The 21,143-nt window shown below is 48.8% G+C and overlaps 1 protein-coding gene across 1 annotated transcript in view; it reads left to right on the top strand.

Annotated features, from left to right (window-relative positions):
* The first annotated feature begins 3,557 nt into the window (after positions 1-3,557).
* LOC144275216 (uncharacterized) overlaps positions 3,558-21,143 on the top strand; it is a 41,914-nt gene continuing 24,328 nt past the window's right edge. Inside the window, 6 exon segments of the mRNA XM_077834390.1 lie at positions 3,558-3,794; positions 4,386-4,443; positions 12,044-12,170; positions 12,510-12,609; positions 16,231-16,244; positions 17,240-18,125. Of these exon segments, the coding sequence (XP_077690516.1) occupies positions 4,420-4,443; positions 12,044-12,170; positions 12,510-12,609; positions 16,231-16,244; positions 17,240-18,125 (1,151 nt within the window). The 5' untranslated portion in view covers positions 3,558-3,794; positions 4,386-4,419.

The following is a 21,143-nucleotide window of genomic DNA, read 5'->3' as shown; positions in this document are numbered from 1 at the left end:
GGGCACAGTCTAGAGGCTGCTGCCATTTCTAAGGACATCAATGGACATTGGACCACATTTTGTCTCACCCAGAGATTGAAGCATGAACACCGTGATGCGTCTGGATTTTAGCCCATGAGGCAGCATCTCCCTTAAATACCTCTGCACTGCCTGCCACGCTGCCCCTTGTGCATGGGAAATGCTCCCTAATAAAACCCAAGCAGCTGCTACCTTCTCCTCCCCCAGGTCCCTCCTTAACTGTCACCTCTGCCATGATGCCTCCAGAGTTCCAGCCTCGTGATCAGGGCTAGACAAGTGATCTGCTGTGAATATGACTCTTCCTCATCTTTCCTATCCTGCTCTACCTTTACCTCCAATTGAAAAGAAATACACCCTGTGTCTGAGGTGGTCCAATTCTTCCCTGTACTGTGAGAGAAATGAGAATTCTGGTTTAGCATATGTGTTAATTGTTTTGTGTTAGAGGGAATTAATATAGATGTCAGTGCAGCTCTCTCCTTCTAGGTGTATAGGGTATAAACTGGTGATGAATACACTGAGGCTGGAAATTAGAAGGAGCTTTCTAATGTAGCCTTTCATTCTATTTAACATGAATTTTGTACAGCACCATGGGTTTGGCTCTGGCGGCTACAGTTTCAAGCTTAACGGTGTGAAAGTCATCTCTGCTACTTGCTTTAGAGTTAGAGTCTTTAGGAACACATAAAAATCAAGGGCAGTGACCACACAGACATTCACAAGGACAAGGTCTCGTCTGTTTTACAAGTTTTATTAAAGTTATGATTACCCAAGCATACAGAAATTCTATACAGACCCATGCACAAGTTACAAATACAGTTATACTCACATCCTCCTAGATAGTGTTAGGGTCTGTTGTCTCTCATGACTTGATCATTAGTAGAGGGATGGTTCCTGCTGGGGTTTACCATAGGGAACTCCATTTTTCTAATCTAGGCACCTGCTCTATAATTTGATTCTGACTATATCTCACTCTGCGCATGTCCATAAAAGTGTCAAGCCTCTTTTCTCTTATTGGTCTGCTGTCCCCTTGAAATTTAAGGGACCCCTATTTTCTATAGGCTGTGTAAGTTCCCTTTGTTCTCATTAGCATTGACACACAACCTGTATCTGTGGTTAAGACACGTCAGAGACAGATGCGCCTTTACAGTATTGTTATGATCTAATATTAATCTTCTGGGTAATTTTTCGCAATATTACCACTTGATACCTCTTTTCCCATAACCTTAGGGCATTGGGTTATTTCTCGGTCATTGGCTTATGTCATCATTTCTTGTCTTCAAGGCCCAAAATAGCTAAGCTGAAATCTTGCAGGCCTCAGCCTACAGGTTCTTGCATTTCAGCTTGTCTTACTTATGTCTAATACATAATTCTTTTAAATACTAATCAATCTTATACTTTTATAATCCTACAAATTAACTCTAATTAATATACAATGAATATATGTAATATAACACATTGATTAATGATAACATCAAACAATAAATGAAAAATAAACTAAAATCATTGGCTACACTAAGCATCAGCAGAGTGAGGTTCTGGATCAGCCTCCCAACAGGAATCATGGGGGCAAACAACCTATTTGAGGATGAATTGTGAAAAGTTCGTGAACAAGATAACATATGGGGTTGCCTGCAAATGCGATAGCATGGACCGGACTCCATCACCCAGGAGGTCCCTTCCAGTCCTGTGTTCCTAGGTGAAAAGAAACGAAGACAAAACATGAGCTTTAACACATTGGGTGCCTCCCTAATTTTCTTGCTTGAGGCAAGGATGTGACAGCCTATCACGGGATAATTTCCAGAGTGTTCAGATGATATGTGTATGGGTGAAAGCAGAGCTGCTGGGTAGGCCACTAGCTGTTTTTAAGAAACTACTTAGGCCTATAATGGATGCTGATGCAAATGGGAGACCAGAAGTCCCTGTCTTCTCCTATTTTTATCTTTTGAGACAACATGGCATGTGGTTGCAAAGGCAGATTTTCCAGGGAACGGTCACCCCTGAGCATAGTGACCTCAGGTGCCCACCTCGATGAGGACTGGACCATGGTGACTGCGTGCAGGGGGTATATGGACTTGATTGGTCCCGAAGGTGGTGCCATAAGGTGGAGTAAGTGAGAGTCACCTCCTAGACCCCTAAGACAAGGCGGGAGGCCTGTGTGCTTTCTTGGTCCACCAGCTATATCAGAAGGATGCAACCCTCTGATTTCCCTCGGCAGGCCTCGTAGGTGGTGAAGTTTCTGGTCTTTGGCTATGCCAGTCTGACCAGTCTGCTATTATCCAAGATCCCACTATGGGAGTCGAGCGTAACCAGGTTCTCCATAAGCTGCTTCCAGACACTGCAGTCACAGCCCTGCAAAGCGTGACACAAAGATCCCAAGACCAATGAAGCAGAAAACAGTCAAACCTTTTTCTAATCTTAGGTACCTGACTTTTCTTTTATTTATGGAAAGATGTTTCCGTTGTCTTAACTTCCGCTGTGAGTGTGCGTGTTTGTATGCACCTATGAGTGTGTACATCTTTAAAGGTCCACACTGGGAAATGAGCCAGTATTGATTCCCTAAACCAGTGATTCTCAAACTTTAGCAACCCGAGGACCCCCATTGTGATTAAAAAAATTTCACAGACCCCCCCAACCCCTCTGCTCAGCCCCAGGCCCCACCCCACTCCTTTCTGTTTTTGCGAAATAACTCAGTAAACCTGCACTTCACAGGGGAGGACAAAAGTTTCTGTGGGTATGTCTACACTGCACTTAAACACACATGGCTAGCCTGTATCAGCTGCCTTGGGCTTGTGCTATGGGACTCTTTAATTACTGTAAAAAGGAGTACTTGTGGCACCTTAGAGACTAACAAAGGTGCCACAAGTACTCCTTTTCTTTTTGCGAATACAGACTAACACGGCTGCTACTCTGAAACCTTTAATTACTGTGTAGATGTTCGGGCTCAGGCTGGCAGGACCCCAGGACGTGGGAGGGTCCCAGCGCCAGGGCTCCAGCCCAAGCCCAAAAGTCTGCTCCACAATTAAACAGCTCTGTAGCCTGACCCCCACGATGTAGACATAAGGTCACTGTGATGGGGGAAAGAAAAAGGGATCATGGTTAAAGTTGCACCCTAGGCTACAACTCTGAAAGGGTGCCCCTGCATTGCCCACTATCCCCCTCCATCTCCTTATGGCTCACCCCTCCCCTTCTGCCCACGCGCAGAGGGAGAACCCCTCGCTGGGGCCCGATCGTGCTCCCCTCCAGGCCCTGTCGCTGCATTTCCTGCACCACAGCCTCTCCCCGCCACAAGCCCCTGGGGCAGGTCCCGGCTGGGCGTGGCGGTGAGAGCAGCGCGAGGCCACGCCCTCCACGGCCTCAGGCGCCACCACCCGGCCCCGCAGCAGGCGCACGCTGAGCCGAGGGGCGGAGCGCTCAGCCTGCAAGCGGCAGCCAGAGAGATCGATTCCGTCCGGCGCGAATCGCCGCCCGTTGCAGTGCGGGCGGGTGAACAGCTCGGCGCTCCCCTTGTCAGGCTTGGCCAGACCTCCCCCGCACGGACCTTCTGCCCCCGCTGGGGAGAGGCTCCCCCCCGCCCCCCCCGGGAGGCTGGGCGGGGCGCCCTCGCGCACAGAGCCGGGAGCTATTTCCGACCCGGCTCCTGCGCCGTGCCCGTCCTGGCTGAGACCCGCCCTGCCATCGCCTCCTGCTTTGTGAGCCGGGAGCCCTGAGCCGCTGCTGCGCCCCAGCGGGGTCTGTGCGGGGAGAGCCCTTCCCTAGCGCCCCTCGGGGCCAGCCTGCAGGTGAGGGGGGAGACCCGGGGAAAGGGCCGGGGATGGGCGCAAAGCGCTGCGAACTCTCCGGGTGACGGAGCTCCGGCTAAGGGCGCAGGGGATCAATCTCGGCTGCCTCTGCCCCAGGGCAGGGCTCTGGGCTGAGCCTGACCCACCGCACAGGGGCCGAGGGGGTGAATGTGGGTGAAGCCCTTTGAAAGTCCCCAGTGAGAAGAGCTAAGGAAAGGCGGGGGAGGGCTGGGTTAGTGGCTACCCGTAGAAAACAGGCACTCCCAAAAATTCGGAGGCAAAATGTGCACCCCCCGCCCCCAAATGTGGGAATCCCCTGCGAGGCTTTCCTGTGCACAGAGATGCCATTTGCACATTCAGCTGGGGGATGGGGGTGCATGGAAATAATAGTGGGAGCAAATTCCAAGGGTGATCCAGGACAACAGGGCAATTGAAATGGCTGAGGGTTTTCCCAGCAGGGCAGAGTCCAGCGTGTCTGTACATGGCCTGGGGGGAATCAGGGTGTGAAATGAACTAAAGCCCCTTCTGAAACCTCTCCCCAGCCCTTTGCCCTCTGACAGGCTGCAGAGTAACAACCACCTTTTGCTCCAGATTGTCACATCACCCCAGGGGCCAGGGAAGGGAAATGGCTGCAGTGGACTCGGCTCAGGTAGTGGATTATCAGTGTAATATATATTGTATGCATCTCACATACACACACAAACACTCCGTCTTGTTGTTGTTACCAACTAGTTGCTCCCCTTAACTTCACTGGCCAGATGAGTTAGATGGGGGAGGGGTTGAGCCAGGCTTCTGTCGATCTGGATCGATGCTCAGATGTTGACAAGACAAAACCCAAGGTCCTCTGCAAGACACCTCACGTTTATAGCAGCTTCCCTCTCATGTAAATCTATACCAGATTCAAAATCTGTATCTGTGTCCGTTAGTCCTTTGTGCTGCTTCCTTCTGGATGTAGTCCCAATGCTGTTCAAAGAGGGTGTTTTCAAAAGAAGTTGCTTGCTTCTAACCCCCAAAGCCACCAATATGTCTGCTCTTCTTTAGTGAGCCCACTTGACAAGTTTTATTGTTCTTGGGTCTGGCTTCCATCCCCTCTCCAACTGTTGCAGTTGTCTGGAGGTACTTGCCTTCCACGCCTTTACTCATTCACACCTCGTTCATACAACAGGGCAATTGATTAAAAGGGGTGTGTGGGGGGGGAATCTTGTTCTACGCCTAGTAAAAAGACATTTTTTTAGCATTATACCAAGGCTCAATACAAAGTTTTCTATATAAGGATCTGTCAGGGTTCCTTCCCCACTCTGAAGTTTAGGGTACAGATGTGGGGACCCGCATGAAATGCCCCCATTCTAATTTCACAGGGGTGCTTCTTTTACCTTTTTTCTTTGTAATAAAGTTCTCTTTTTTTTTTTTTTTTTTTTTTTTTTTAAGAATCTGATCTTTTTAGTGTCCTAAAAAAACCAAAGCTGGTCTGTGCTCATCTTGTTTATTCTCAAGCCTCCCCAGGAAAGGGGGGTGTAAGGCTTGGGAGGATATTTTGGAGGAATAGGACTCCAAGTGGTCCTTTCCCTGATTCTTTGTTAAAACACTTGATGGTGGCAGCATTTACCTAATCCAAGGTACAAGGGAGAATTTGTCCCTTGGGGAAGTTTTAACCAAAGCTGATAGAAATAAGCTTAGGGGGTCTTTCATGCGGGTCCCCACATCTGTACCCTAAACTTCAGAGTGGGGAGGGAACCCTGACAGGCTCTGATACAAAGCTTTATGAAAACAAAGGCATAATACAAAGTCATATGAAAGTTATGTGAAGATGCTCAGTGCAGAGATTTATCTACACAGTTGGGGATGCAAGACTGCGGAGCTGGGGGGAATTGGCTGGAGTCTCTCTATTGATGGTTCATGAGTGGCTGGGAGATTGTTCATGAAACACAGTTGAGTATGTCCCTGCCTGTGGATGTCGGTGTAAGTGCAGTGCCTGTCAGATATTTGTAGCTTGACATCAGTATCACAGAGTGAGAGGCGGTCCAGGTTGGTGGAACAGAGGGCTCATCAGTCGCACAGTCCAGCATGTACTCTAGGGACCCTGTCACAGCCTCTCAAATTACATGTCCCCAGCACTCTCCTCAGTCTGCTACTAGAGAAATTCTCCAGCCTCCATTTTATCTGCCTCACCTCTATTTCAGAACAGATAATCATAGAATATCAGGGTTGCAAGGGACCTCAGGAGGTCATCTAGTCCAACCCCCTGCTCAAAGCAGGACCAATCCCCAATTAAATCATCCCAGCCAGGGCTTTGTCAAGCCTGACCTTAAAAACTTCTAAGAAAGGAGATTCTACCACCTCCCTAGGTAACGCATTCCAGTGTTTCACCACCCTCCTAGTGAAAAAGTTTTTCCTAATATCCAACCTAAACCTTCCCCAGTGCAACTTGAGACCATTACTCCTTGTCCTGTCCTCTTCTACCACTGAGAATAGTCTAGAACCATCCTCTCTGGAACCACCTCTCAGGTAGTTGAAAGCAGCTATCAAATCCCCCCTCATTCTTCTCTTCTGCAGACTAAACAATCCCAGTTCACTCAGCCTCTCCCCATAAGTCATGTGTTCCAGACCCCTAATCATTTTTGTTGCCCTTCGCTGGACTCTCTCCAATTTATCCACATCCTTGTGGTGTGGGGCCCAAAACTGGACACAGTACTCCAGATGAGGCCTCACCAATGTCAAATAGAGGGGAACGATCACGTCCCTCGATCTGCTCGCTATGCCCCTACTTATACATCCCAAAATGCCATTGGCCTTCTTGGCAACAATGGCACACTGCTGTCTCATATCCAGCTTCTCGTCCGCTGTCACCCCTAGGTCCTTTTCCGCAGAACTGCTGCCTAGCCATTTGGTCCCTAGTCTGTAGCGGTGCATTGGGTTCTTCCGTCCTAAGTGCAGGACCCTGCGCTTATCCTTATTGAACCTCATCAGATTTCTTTTGGCCCAATCCTCCAATTTGTCTAGGTCCCTCTGTATCCTATCCCTGCCCTCCAGTGTATCTACCACTCCTCCTAGTTTAGTATCATCCACAAATTTGCTGAGAGTGCAATCCACACCGTCCTCCAGATCATTTATGAAGATATTGAACAAAACCGGCCCCAGGACCAACCCCTGGGGCACTCCACTTGACACCGGCTGCCAACGAGACATGGAGCCATTGATCACTACCCGTTGAGCCCGATAATCTAGCCAACTTTCTACCCACCTTATAGTGCATTCATCCAGCCCATACTGCTTTAACTTGCTGACAAGAATACTGTGGGAGACCGTGTCAAAAGCTTTGCTAAAGTCAAGAAATAATACATCCACTGCTTTCCCTTCATCCACAGAACCAGTAATCTCATCGTAGAAGGCGATTAGATTAGTCAGGCATGACCTTCCTTTGGTGAATCCATGCTGACTGTTCCTGATCACTTTCCTCTCATGTAAGTGCTTCAGGATTGATTCTTTGAGGACCTGCTCCATGATTTTTCCGGGGATTGAGGTGAGGCTGACTGGCCTGTAGTTCCCAGGATCCTCCTTCTTCCCTTTTTTAAAGATTGGCACTACATTGGCCTTTTCCCAGTCATCTGGGACTTCCCCCGTTCGCCACGAGTTTTCAAAGATAATGGCCAATGGCTTTGCAATCACAGCCGCCAATTCTTTTAGCGCTCTCAGATGCAACTCGTCCGGCTCCATGGACTTGTGCACGTCCAGCTTTTCTAAATAGTCCCGAACCACCTCTTTCTCCACAGAGGGCTGGCCATCTACTCCCCATGTTGTGATGCCCAGCGCAGCAGTCTGGGAGCTGACCTTGTTAGTGAAGACAGAGGCAAAAAAAGCATTGAGTACATTAGCTTTTTCCACATCCTCTGTCACTAGGTTGCCTCCCTCATTCAGTAAGGGGCCCACACTTTCCTTGGCTTTCTTCTTGTTGCCAACATACCTGAAGAAACCCTTCTTGTTACTCTTGACATCTCTTGCTAGCTGCAGCTCCAGGTGCGATTTGGCCCTCCTGATTTTATTCCTACATGCCCGAGCAATATCTTTACATCTAGTCCAACCCCCTGCTCAAAGCAGGACCAATCCCCAAATAAATCATCCCAGCCAGGGCTTTGTCAAGCCTGACCTTAAAAACCTCTAAGAAAGGAGATTCTACCACCTCCCTAGGTAACCCATTCCAGTGCTTCACCACCCTCCTAGTGAAAAAGTTTTTCCTACTATCCTACCTAAACCTCCCCCACTGCCACTTGAGACCATTGCTCCTTGTTCTGTCATCTGGTACCACTGAGAATAATCTAGATCCACCCTCTTTGGAACCCCCTTTCAGGTAGTTGAAAGCAGCTATCAAATCCCCCCTCATTCTTCTCTTCTGCAGACTAAACAATCCCCGTTCCCTGGGCCTCTCCTCATAAGTCACGTGCTCCAGCCCTCTAACCATTTTTGTTGCCCTCCCTTGGACTCTTTCCAATATTTCCGCATCCTTCTTGTAGTGTGGGGCCCAAAACTGGACGCAGTACTCCAGATGAGGCCTCACCAATGCTGAATAGAGGGGAATTATCACGTTCCTTGATCTGTTGGCAATGTCCCTACTTATACATCCCAAAATGCCATTGGCCTTCTTGGCAACAAAGGCACACTGTTGACTCGTATCCAGCTTCTTGTCTGCTGTAACCACTAGGTCCTTTTCTGCAGTACTGCTGCTTAGCCACTCAGTCCCTAGTCTGTAGCAATGAATGGGATTCTTCCTTCCTAAGTGCAGGCCTTTGCACTTGTCCTTGTTGAACCTCATCAGATTTCTTTTGGCCCAATCCTCTAATTTGTCTAGGTTCCTTTGTATCCCTCTGTATCCTGTCCCTACCCTCCAGCATATTTACCACTCCTCCCTGTCTCCTGCTGATTATCCCACCCCCGCACACACACATCTCCCTGAGGCCTCTTCCAGCTACCTCCTGCCAGACCCCCACAACACACACATCCCTGTGCACCATCAAGGCTCAGTCTGCCTCTTCACCTCCCACTCATCCCCCATGCATCCTCCTGTCCAATCCTTGGTCTGCCCCCACTCCTTCACAAACACATTCCCCTGTGACCTCCTTTGTCTGCCTCCTGCCCCCGCTCAGTAGCCCAGACCACCAAGGGGTCCCACCCTTTTGTAATGGCCTCAGTGCCTCTAAGAACAAGTGTCTGGGCTCCAGCCATGAGCTCTGCCCACTGAGTCCAAAGGAGCCAGACTCCTGGGCAGAAACCTGCCCACTCTGCAGGGCCAAGGCACCTCAGCCAGGATTTGCAGTGACACCCGGCAGCCTTTTCCAAACAGAGCAGGGTTTATTAGCCTGCTGGGACCCAGCATAGGGAAGCCCACGAGGTTAGCAAAGAGAAGCAAAGGTTAAGCCATAGCCCATCTTGGCCAAGCCAGTGCAGTCAGCCAGCCAGCCAAGCTGTGATGCATTCCATTACTGGCTCTTTTTCTTTGCATGTGTCTATGCAGCAATTAGACACCCGCAGCTGGCCCATGCCAGCTGACTCGGGCTCATGGGCCTTGGGCTGTCGAGCAGTTTCATTGCTGTGTAGACATCTGGGCTTGAGCCTGGGCTCTAGGACTCTGTGAGGTGGGAGAGTCCCAGAGCTGGGGCTCCAGCCCGATCCTAGAAATCTACACAGCAATGAAACAGACCCTTAGCCAAAGCCCCGTGAGCTTAAATCGGCTGGCACAGGCAAGTAGTGGGTTTCTGTTTGCTGTGTAGAGATACTCTCTGTCAGTCCAAGGCGAGAGCTCTGCCTCTCCAGAAGGCAGCACCTAACACGGCCACCTGACACCTTTCCCCTTTGTTCTCTTTCTGGCTCAGCTTCCCATCCCAGCCATGGGGGGAAATCCCCTTCCTCTGGGTCGTTGGTTGCCAGGGGTGAGTGTCCCAGCCCCGCGGGCTCCCACTGTCTTTTTGGATTCTCCATTGATCTGGGGGTTGGTTTCCAGCCAGCCCTTTAGTGATCAGTCATTCCACCCTAGACAGCGAGGTTGAACCCCCTCTCTGGCCCCGCATGTCTTCTCTGCTGCTCCAGGAACAGCGTTAACCCTCCTGCACCCACTGGATAGCAATGTAAAGCAGAGAGGGAAACTGAGGCACGCACAGGGGAGTCATGAAAATATTACAGAAAATTCCCAGTTAATCATACCTCCCCCAATGCGCATCCCTCTGTGTCCTCCTCAGCCTGCCCCCCACCATGACCCTGCACAGTCCTTGGTTAAGCTTGGTTAAGCTCCTCTCCCCACATACACATCCACCAGCACCCTTTTCATTCTATCCCACATATCTCCCTTTTCCCCCCTCAGACTGACTCCCTGTTGTCCCCCGCATCCCTCCTCAGTTTACCAGCCCCAACATGCATTACTGAGGATCCTCCTCTGCATCCTGCCCCTCCACACATGCCCCCTGTGACCTTCCCAGTCTGCCCAGCTCACTCCCACACACACTCCATCCACCTGCTTCTTCCTGTCCCCACCTCTAGCACCACACATTCCCATTGTTTCTCATAGCTATGTACACAGTCTGCCAACCGCAGAGCCCCAATCACGTCTCCCCAAGAAAGCCTGGCTTCAGCCTCCCTGAAAACAATGGGAGCGGGTGGCCACCTTCACTAGGTGCAGCCAGGATTGTGAGTTCAATCCTTGAGGGGGCCATTTACGGATCTGGGGCAAAAATAAGGGACGGTACTTGATCTGGTCCTGCTTTAAGCAGGAGGTTGGACTAGGGGACCTCCTGAGGTCCCTTCCAAACCTGATATTCTATGATAGGGTCCAGAGTGACCTAGACAAATTGGAGGATTGGGCCAAAAGAAATCTGATGAGGTTCAACAAGGACAAGTGCAGAGTTCTGCACTTAGGAAGGAAGAATGCCATGCACCACTACAGGTTGGGGACAGACTGGCTAAGCAGCAGTTCTGCAGAAAAAGACTTGGGGATTACAGTGGATAAGAAGCTGGATATGAGTCAGTACTGTGCCCTTGTTGCCAAGAAGGCCAATGGCATATTGGGCTGTATTAGTAGGAGCATTGCCAGCAGATTGAGGGAAGTGATTATTCCCCTCTATTCGGCACTGGTGAGGCCACACCTGGAGTATTGTGTCCAGTTTTAGTCCCCCCACTACAGAAGGGATGTGAACAAATTGGAGAGAGTCCAGTGGAGGGCAATGAAAATGATTAGGGGGCTGGGGCACATGACTTGTAAGTAGAGGCTGAGGGAACTGGGGTTATTTAGTCTGGAGAAGAGAAGAGTGAGGGGGGATTTGATAGCAGCTTTCAACTACCTGAAGGGGGTTCCAAAGAGGATGGAGCTAGGCTGTTCTCAGTGGTGGCAGATGACAGAACAAGAAGCAATGGTCTCAAGTTGCAGTGGGGGTGGTCTAGGTTGGAGGTTTTTAAGGTCAGTCTTGACAAAGCCCTGGCTGGGATGATTTATTTGGGGATTGGTCCTGCTTTGAGCAGGGGGTTGGACTAGATGACCTTCTGAGGTTCCTTCCAACCCTGATATTCTATGATTCTATGATATTAGGAAACACTGTTTCACTAGTAGAAGCACTGGAATGGGTTACCTGGGGGGGTGGGGGTGGAATCTCCATCCTTAGAGATTTTTAAGGCCTGGTTTTTAAGAGATTTAGTTGGTGTTAGTCCTGCTTTGAGCAGGTGGTTGGACTAGATGACCTCCTGAGGTCTCTTCCAACACTAATATTCTATGATTCTATGGATATTTAATTTGGATGCAGGGGAATGGACTAGATGACCTTGTGAGGTCCCCTCTAGTGCTATGATTCTATGATGCTATGAAAACAATGGGAGCTGGTGGCCACCTTCACTAGGGGCAGCCTGCCTTCCACATGCCAAAGGGTAGGGCAGTGGTGGCCATCTTGAGTAAGGGCATTTTAGCTTCCGGAAGGTGGCCATTTTGAAAAAGGGAAAATGTGTGATTTCACTGCCAGGAATGGTGCGATGGTGAGAAATTTTTCAAATCCTAGTTAAACACTGTGAGATCCATGATAAAATCAGTAGCTCTGGTCATTGCTGTTGCACCACAGTAACAGCATGCTTTTCATCTAATCTTTCCAAAATCCCCCCCCGAGGAATGTTCCTGCTCTCTGTGGCCGAGGGGGATGTTCCCAGCTCTTTCTGCAACTGAACCTGGGGGGCGGTGGCTGGGGCAGCAGGTTCTGAGTGGGGGACTCTTGTTGTTGATACAGATGCCCGTGACCTTCGAGGAGGTGGCTGTGTATTTCTCTGAGGGGGAATGGGCACTGTTGGACCCGGGTCAGAGAGCTCTGTATGGGGACATCATGCAGGAGAATTACAGGAATATGACCTTGCTGGGTAAGGATTCCTGTGCCTTTGGTGTTAGAAACTGGGCATCTTTGAAGTGCCCAGGTTGCCTTCTGCTCAGGTTTCAGAGGGATCAGCTCCTTAGTCCCAGGCTCAGCAGGGTTAGGAAAGTGTAAACAGGTTGCACAGTGATGCTGTGCCAGAGTCATAAAATCCCCCAGTGTGTGGAGATCCTTGAATCCCCTTCTGCCCTCCCCAAAGGGTCTCGAGGAACACTTTCCCATCCCTTTGCTGTATACAAGGGCATCCACCTACACAGCACATCTGGAAACAGCTGTCTCAGAACAACAGTAAAACTCTAATCTCATTTAATTTATTTTCCCGGAGCAGGTTTTCCAATTCCCAAGCCCAGCGTGATCTCCCAGCTGGACCGAGGGGAAGAGCTGTGGGTCCCTGATCTCCAGGGGTCCCAGGCTAGAGAGATCCAGAGGTGAGAGATTGGTTAAACGCATGTGGAAACCATCCCTCATTGACTTAAAGTGCTGAGATTCCCACGCAGGCCCCTTGAGCTCCTCCAGTTCTAACTTATTGCCCCCAGGTCAGGATTGTGCCTAGCAGGTGTCGTGTCCTCCTGGCAGATGTAGTTCATGGCTTTCCACGCATCCTGACTGACACCTGGCAGTAGCTCCCTGCCCCCTGAGTGTTCAGATGGGATGTGGAGGAAGAATTGGGTGTTCTCCTTCCAGGTGTGTGAATGCTTAGTGATCTGTAGCCAGAGAGCTTTCCCTGGTGGTACCTGTCAGTTTGCCATGCATGTCCTCATGTATCCACCCCAGCAGCCTCACAGCTCCTTCTCACCACCAGTGTCTGGTGGTCGGAGCTCTCCATTAGCTGTTGTTCATGGATTCCCTTTTTTTCTTCTGAGTAAACCTTTTCTCCATATAAATAGTTCTAGTAGCTTCTTCTTTAGCCATGTTTTTCCCACCAGATATTTGTTTATTTCTTATTTTATGAAGCTTTTGTTCTTGTTTTTCTCTGGGGCTCTTTTACTTGGTACCAGAGGGCTTGGTTATGCCAAAGTCTCCTGGAGTTCAGCACTGTCTCACTTGCAGGGTGTCTGATCCACTGAACGACCCTCACACTCATTGCTTATTTTGCCTCACTGAGGGGCAAATGAGAGACACGTGCTCTATTTGTAGATCTTTCAAGAGGAGAACACAAAAATCTAGGGACATAAGAGTAAAATATTACCATATGGAGCGTGCTGTGCATCCCTTCTCAGACCTCAGTTGTCTGGAGTCCAGTGCTTTGTCCTAGGACAGGAGTTCTCCTGTGGATCTTTCTCACTCACCTCATGGCTTGAAGTCAGACAGACACAAGAGAAGAGGAATTGTTCCCCTTCTCCCACCATGTCTTGTAAGAGCTGTAAGATAGTCTCAGGGTAAGACTTATAAATCAACGAGCTTTTCTTCCCCAGAATCAGACTCTGGGAACTGAAAGCCTCAGCAGAGTCCTCATGGGAACTGTCAGGTTACAGCACAAGTAGAGACTAGATGCTCCCCAGTACCAACAGTGAAATCAGGGCAGGAAATACAGCCATTGACTCCAGGACCAGTGCAGGTATCCTTGAGAATGGCTCTGACAATTTATTAGAATCATGAACTTCTGCCAAAATATTATTGAGATGTCATGAGATTTGCTCTGTTGGTCCCGGATTCCCCTTGGCTGCTACAAGACCCAACTCTGACTACTCATAGGCTACAGCCTTTATTACAGCCAGAGCTGCCCTCAGCACTGGCTAGAATGTCTGTAGGACCGATACCATCAGCCATGGGGTCCTCTGTACCTTTGAAGCCTCCAGTATTGGTTTCTTGTACACAGATGGTTCTGATAGGACTCAAGTCATCAGTATTGACATTTAAACCTTCTGCCGACAGGCACAGCTCCAGAGGCTGTACTCCGGTGATTCCTCCTAGTATCACACCACTGGTGGCAACTGACTGCCCATATTAATCATTGGATTCAGAAGAAGAACCTTATACTTCTTACTTTAGAGGGAGATCTAGATTCTCTCCATTACATTCTTCAGTGACAAAATAGAGCATTCGTTGGAGATGATACCACAATGGTAGATCTAGACATAGATCTCCGTGATCTTGCAGATGAACCCCGTATCATATGGGTACATGCAATAGCTGGACTGGAACCCATGCAGCATCCCTCCAGTCTCTAGGCTGGCTTCTCCAGACTGTTTTCAAAGAAGTTCTGTGTGGGTGGGAGTTGAGTTCAGGGTAAGACTCACATTATACCTCAAACTAGCTGTGCTGTGAAGACATGCTCTGTAGATAAGATTAGTTATTTCTTTCACAAGTCTTTTCTCAAGTTGTGAAGCCAACACACCCTAAGAGTAGAATTTAGTATGGTCTCTTCCAGGGATTCTCCCTTTGAGCCGATGGCTTTTTGTCCTCTTCAGTACTTATCTTAGGGTGGCCACTCGCGTGCTTCCAGAATATGGGACGTTCCGGTACGTCCCAAAACATCATGAGCCTGTCCCTGCTGACATGACCCCATGCCTACCAGAGTGTCTTTTCATGCATGGTGTGTGTGAGCTCACGCCACATGGGGAGTGGAATTTTTAAGAGCCCGCCGCCCCGCCCCCACCAGCATGACCTTATGTCTAAGGTCATGCTGTCAGGGGCAGAACAACACCCTCTTCAGAATGGCATCCCCCATCTGGTACTGGACAAAACCAGTTTTGGCTGAGTACTGGATGAGAATACACCCGAGAAAAACAGGACTGTTTGGTTTAATACCAGACGAGTGGCCTGCCTAATTTATCAGTTACGGTCGCCTTTCCAGTGGCAGTTGCTTCCACTAGAAGGGTTTGGAAACCACAAGCATGAATTTCATACCCCTTCCCCCACCTCTCTCTCCACTATTTTTATGAGGATAAAGTTGCTTTAAGGCCTCATCCAACATTCTTTATCGAAGGTGGTTACCGATTTCTATCTCAACCAAACCATCTTTTTACCTCCCTTTCCCCCCAAGTCACATTCATGTAAGCTTGAGGAAAAACAGCATTTGCTGGATGTCTGCTATGCCCTTGCCTTTTATCTGGACAGGACAAAACAGTTTCAGTCTTTGCCTCAATTCTTTGTTTCCTGCGTGAAGAGAATGAAAGGGCAGGAGGTTCTCTTATGGTGCATTTCTTGATGGATCACCTCTCATATCACTACAAGTTATGATGTTGCAAAGTTAAAACTACCTTCCAACTGACTGAATGTTCGGCAGCTTTTTTAAAGCATATTTCGATCCCAGATATCTGCAGGGTAGTGACCTGGTCTTCAATTCACACTGTTCCCAAGCACTGTGCCACTTCAGCCACTTCCAGAGACTGTGCTAGCTTTGGAAAGGCTGGTCTGCAGTGGCTTTGCAGATAGACTCTGAACCCTCCTCCACAGAACACTGCTTGGAGGTCACCTGAAGTGGAATAGACACATGGAATCACTGAAAGATAAAAAAAAATTAGATACCCATGTGACCCGGGGTGCCTAGGGCAGCCCACACTGAAAATGCCAAAGTCAGGGCAGGCTGCAAAGAAGAGAGCAGATTCTCCCCAAACTAGTGGTTAACATACTGTAGGTAGATTCACCAACCAGTCACAAACTGTGCTCCTGATCCCCCACACTAGTTATCAAGAAGATTAAAAAAAAAAAGCAGCCATCACACAGCCCCTTTTCAGCCACTCCAGTCTCTGGCTCCCAGTCAGCAAAGTCCTGTAAAGTGAGAAGTTACTTAAAACTCTATTCACTATAAAAAATGTTCTTCTGATTCCCTAAGGGCCAGCCATGTTACCAGATCAATACTACTTTGGATCTTACCCAAAATACCACGCTGCCAGCCAATCCTTTAGTATCTAAAACTAAAGATTTATTAGAAAAGAAAAGAACAATGAGAGTTGTTAAGTGGTCAATACAAAGAGATACTATATGACTTCTGATGCCACATGTTAGGGTCCTAGCAACACTGGTGCGTTTACTGGCTCAAAAGTTCCTCTGGAACACATCTAAAACCTGAATGAGTCTATCAGTCAAAACTTTATTTTGTAGAGAAGTTACTCCAGAGGTGAGGAGCAGGACTGAAGACAAAATGGAGGTGATGCAGCTGCCTTTTTCTATTCTCTGCCATGTGGCTTGTACATCTTTTGTCCCAAACACAAACTCAAAGCACATGGGCATGGAAAGGTACTTGGAGTCCCCTGTCCATAGGCATGTCCCTGCATGTCCTGCTGACTCATAGGTGTAGCCCCTGCCTTCTCTCAATGGGTCCATAGTACAGCTGATTGCCCTTGATAGGCCAGTAAGCAGGCTGGATAGTGCTGATACCAGTCTGTCTGGGGGTGTCACCCAGATACACAGCACAAGTTGAGCTATCATTATACCACATGTATTTATAACTCACGATGCAAAGATGAGACATACATGGAAACAAGCTTATCATATTTAGCAAATCATAACTTTTCCACTGATAACTTACATGGACCTTATATGGCGTATCTGATAAATGATTCGTTGCAATTTTGTAATACTGGTATCGATAATATTATAAGTGGTCACCCATAATACATATAGCGTCACAACCGGTACTGGTTGTTTTCCAGGACGTGTTGCACATGTCTTTTCCACCACCCGCCCTCCTCCCTTCTGCTTCAGAGTCCATTATGTTAGGATGCTGGTGCAAATGAACTGAGATGATGCCCTGGGTATATCTGCCCTTCATTCCCTCAGCTGGATGTATGAAGACATGCATGGCGCATATACCACTACTGTAAACTCTCTGAATACAGTGTCATGCACACCCCTAAAGCGGAATAGACGTGAAGTGAAATAGACATGCGCAACATCTTGAAAAACAGCAAATACAGTAAAGGTTGGTAGCTGATTTTTCCCTTCTCCCTTTCTTCCAGGGAAGGGTTTGTGTGGGATTCAACACCTGATTTGTCTGTCTTCCCAGTAGTTATTTTGGATTGTTTCCCCACTTTCCCGTTCCCCTTTTCTCACCTTCCCTTTCTCCTGGCACAGGGACTGACTCCTGTGCGGATTCTCTCTCTGTCTCAACAGGTGATGAGATGGTGAGTGAGAGCAGTGAGGAGAATCCTTGTCCGGAAGGTCCTGAGCAAATGGAACCAAAGGGGATGTTATTGGGAAGGTGTGAAGGGGATGATTCTCAGATTCCTGGGCAAGGACAAGCCCAAGAAACACAGTGCAGACCAGAGAAGCAGCAGGGAAGCCCCCTAGGGAAGACACTGGGTGAATCCACTTGCCAAGGGGGAGTTTTGGAAGAACCTAATGAGGCCATGATCCAGCCGAGAACCTGCACTAAGGAGAAGCGATTTGAATGTGCTGAGTGCAGGAAACGCTTTAGTTGTAAAGAACACCTTGTTAGACATTTGAGAGTCCACACGGGAGAGACCCCCTATCACTGCCCTGAGTGTGGGAAACAATTCAATGACCAATCAATCCTTATTAGACATCAGAGAACCCATACAGGAGAGAGACCCTATAAGTGCCCCAACTGCAAAAAATGCTTCAGTCAGAGGTCAGGCCTTATTACACATCAGACAGTCCACACAGGAGAGAAATGCCATAAATGTCCTGACTGTGGACAAACCTTCACTCAGAGAGGGCATGTCACTAGACATCGGAGGACTCACACGGGCGAGAGACCCTATGGATGCCCAGAGTGTGGAAAAAAGTTCGCTTCCACCTCTGACCTTATTATACATCAGAGAATCCACACAGGAGAGAAACCCTACAACTGCCCCGACTGCGGGAAAAGCTTCAGTCACAGCCATCACCTTACTGACCATCGGGGAATCCACACAGGAGAGAGACCCTATACCTGCCCTGGCTGTGGGGAAAGCTTCAAAAGTAAATCTGGTTTCAAAGTCCATTGGAGAAGGCACACGGGAGAGTGCCCCTATCAATGTTCCGTCTGTGGGGAAAGGTACAAAACCAGGAACTCTCTAACATGTCACATGAAACACCACACAGAATAGTGCCAGCCACTTCCCCTCCTCTCTCTGCATCTGTAGAGATAGGAAGAACCATGAGGATAATAAACTCTCAGTGCCCTAGGGAGTCAAGTGGCACCACTATTTACATGTGTGCTGTGTGTCTCAGGAGGATGAAGGCACAAGGAGAGTGACATTATTATTATTATTATTACTGTATTGCATTATTCTGACACTCTCCCATCCCATCCCAGCTCCCTCTGTCATGAGGAGGCTTTTACTGAGCCAAAGAGTTTACCTGGATTTCCCAATCCCTATTTCAGGCAGGGGCTCAGTTCACATTGTTGCACACTGGGATTATTCTGTAAATTGCTGCCCCGGGAGGCATTTTCTCCCTGTTTCTGCATGGTGGGGAAGAGCAGAGATCTGATATTTCTGGAAAGTTGGATGTCAGTGGATTGTTTATTGTTCATTGAATTATTTTCTCAGTATTGCTCAATTATGTGTTTTTTCCCTAAATAAGATGTAAATAAAACTTTTCTGGCAAATTTCATTTTCCTGAGCAGCCTGGGAATTTCATTGGTTCTTGGGCTCTGGGAGGGAGAGAGGCCAAGTGTCCCAGACTGGGTGAGTTGTCTCCCTCTGCAGGAATCACTCATTACCCCATATTCCGTCCTTTCACTAATTTCTCTGCCCATCCAGTTTTGGAAGCTGGAGTGTAGGCACATCTGTGTCTTTGCTCTTGCAGCTTTGACGGCCTCTGGGCTCTAGCCTTCCCCTCTACAAGTGGTTTAATGGGGGCAGGAGAGAAACATCCTCAGAGGCAGAATCCAGGAGCCCTGGCTGGGTGTGATCCCCAGAGGACACCCACAGCTAGAGATGATGGATAGAGGGACATTTCCAGAGGGGGAGCAGCCCGTCTCCTTCTCCCCAGCAGCATCTCCAGCATCTGTCCTACCTGCTCTGTGCCCAGCTCAGTGAGGAATCCAGTAACTCCAGGGCAGAATTATGACCAGAAGTTGCAGTGGGGGAGGTTTAGGTTGGATATTAGGAAAAACTTTTTCACTAGGAGGGTGGTGAAACACTGGAATGCGTTGCCTAGGGAGGTGGTGGAATCTCCTTCCTTAGAAGTTTTTAAGGTCAGGCTTGACAAAGCCCTGGCTGGGATGATTTAATTGGGGATGGGTCCTGCTTTTGAGCAGGGGGTTGGACTAGATGACCTCCTGAGGTCCCTTCCAACCCTGATATTCTATGACATTTCCCATGGGCATAGAGCAGCTGCAGGGCTCTTAGAGCCCCTGGCCAGACTCCATCCCAGGTGTTTGCTTTCCAGCGGGTGCCTGGATCCTACCCCCACTTCCCTGGGAATGTCTGTGATGCTGTAGCTCCCTGTTGTGGTGCCTGAATGTCTGTCTCGGGGAGAACCCCTGGTTCCCCAACACTTTGCTGTCCTGTTCTCTCTCGTCCCCCTCAGTTCTATTGCACCCTGGAGCCATCCAACTCCTGCCCTAGGGCTCTGATCACAACCCAAGCCCTGGACCTGTCCTAGAGGGTAGTGAACAAATGCAGCCAGCAGCCAGAACATCCCATGTGTTTGTTACTGACTGAAACAACCAGCCCAGGTGTCTCAGTTCAAGTGTTCATGAAAGCCCTGGGGCATTGTCTGAGCTGGAGGGAAACAGACCAGCCCTGCCGGTGATGGGGAATGGCTCTGGGAGCCCTTGGGGAGAAAGGCCCCAGAGTTGGAAAAGCCAGCGGGGGTTGGGGAAGGCCATAAGGGCAGATAATCCCTATAGTAGTTGGGGATTGGTCCTGCTTTGAGCAGGGGGTTGGACTAGATGACCTTCTGAGGTGCCTTCCAACCCTGATTTCTATGATTCAATGGTTCAGGAAAGGCTGGACTAACTGTTTGAAAGGGGGAGGGTGTTGGGGTTGGAGTTATGGCAAAGCTGGGTAGGTGGGGGTGAGAATAATTTGCCATGCAGAGACCATATGGGAGGGCAAACACGGACCGCACAAGTGAGTGAGGGAGACTGACAAGAAGCCATGAGTGGGAGCGATCGACCCAGGAGTTTGCCATGTGACAAAGCAGCAGCAAAGGCCAGTGTGATTCTCAGGGTTGTGCATCGTGGAGCAGGGAGGGGAGAGTCACTCTCTGCAGAGCTCTGGGGACACCCCCCTGGGAGCCTGGACCCAGCCTGGCTGTCCAGGGCCCTGAACTGCAGGGGTCCTGATATTCCTCTTTCATGGCTCTCATTCTGGGGGGATTTCTTAAGGAAAAAGGACTGTGCCCAAAGATCTCCTTGGAGGGGAAAGTTGCATGTCTTGGCTTGACCTTTAGGGGCTCTCGTGTGGGTCTGTAGAGAACTGGGAATCTCCCAGGGGTTTGCCAGTTCAAATTGTAATTTATCTGTAATTTACCATAATGCTCAAGAAATAAGCACACATTTTAGATCGACACCACTACAAGAGATAAAATGCACAGTTTCGACCCTATTCCCAAATACAAATTACACTTAGAAAGACCCAATAAAACAATAAAATACAACTACAAAAATGAATATGTGGATCCATTTAGTCCATAAAGAAAATTAATTTCACCCAGTTCTTTTCCTATTTTGTCTCTGTTTTGACCTGGCAAATAGAGCAACTACCCGTATCATTGGCACGGTGTCGCTGCATCCCCAATGTTCTTTTTGAGACACTGAGGCAGAAGGCAGCTGTGCCAAGGCTGGAGAGAGAGTTGTTTGTTTCCCTCCAGTGACAATGAAAATTAGAATTTAATAAGTAACATGGCAGATATTTACCATGGCCAGACCCGCTTGGGCATCAATGGTTAGGCCTCTTCAGTGCTAGGGTATCCTGGTCTGAGTGAGCCGACAGCATTGTCTGGAGACTTAGCTCTGAAATTACCCTTCTTAGCTTATTGTTCTTCAACAATTCTAAATATTTCACTGATGGGACTGTTTCCAAGAGCTGCTGTGGGTTGGTTTATGTTCGGCACAGGAGAA

This window comes from Eretmochelys imbricata, chromosome 14, assembly GCF_965152235.1.
Source record: "Eretmochelys imbricata isolate rEreImb1 chromosome 14, rEreImb1.hap1, whole genome shotgun sequence".
Classification (NCBI taxonomy): domain Eukaryota; kingdom Metazoa; phylum Chordata; order Testudines; family Cheloniidae; genus Eretmochelys; species Eretmochelys imbricata.
This window is presented reverse-complemented; position numbering and strand designations above follow the sequence as displayed.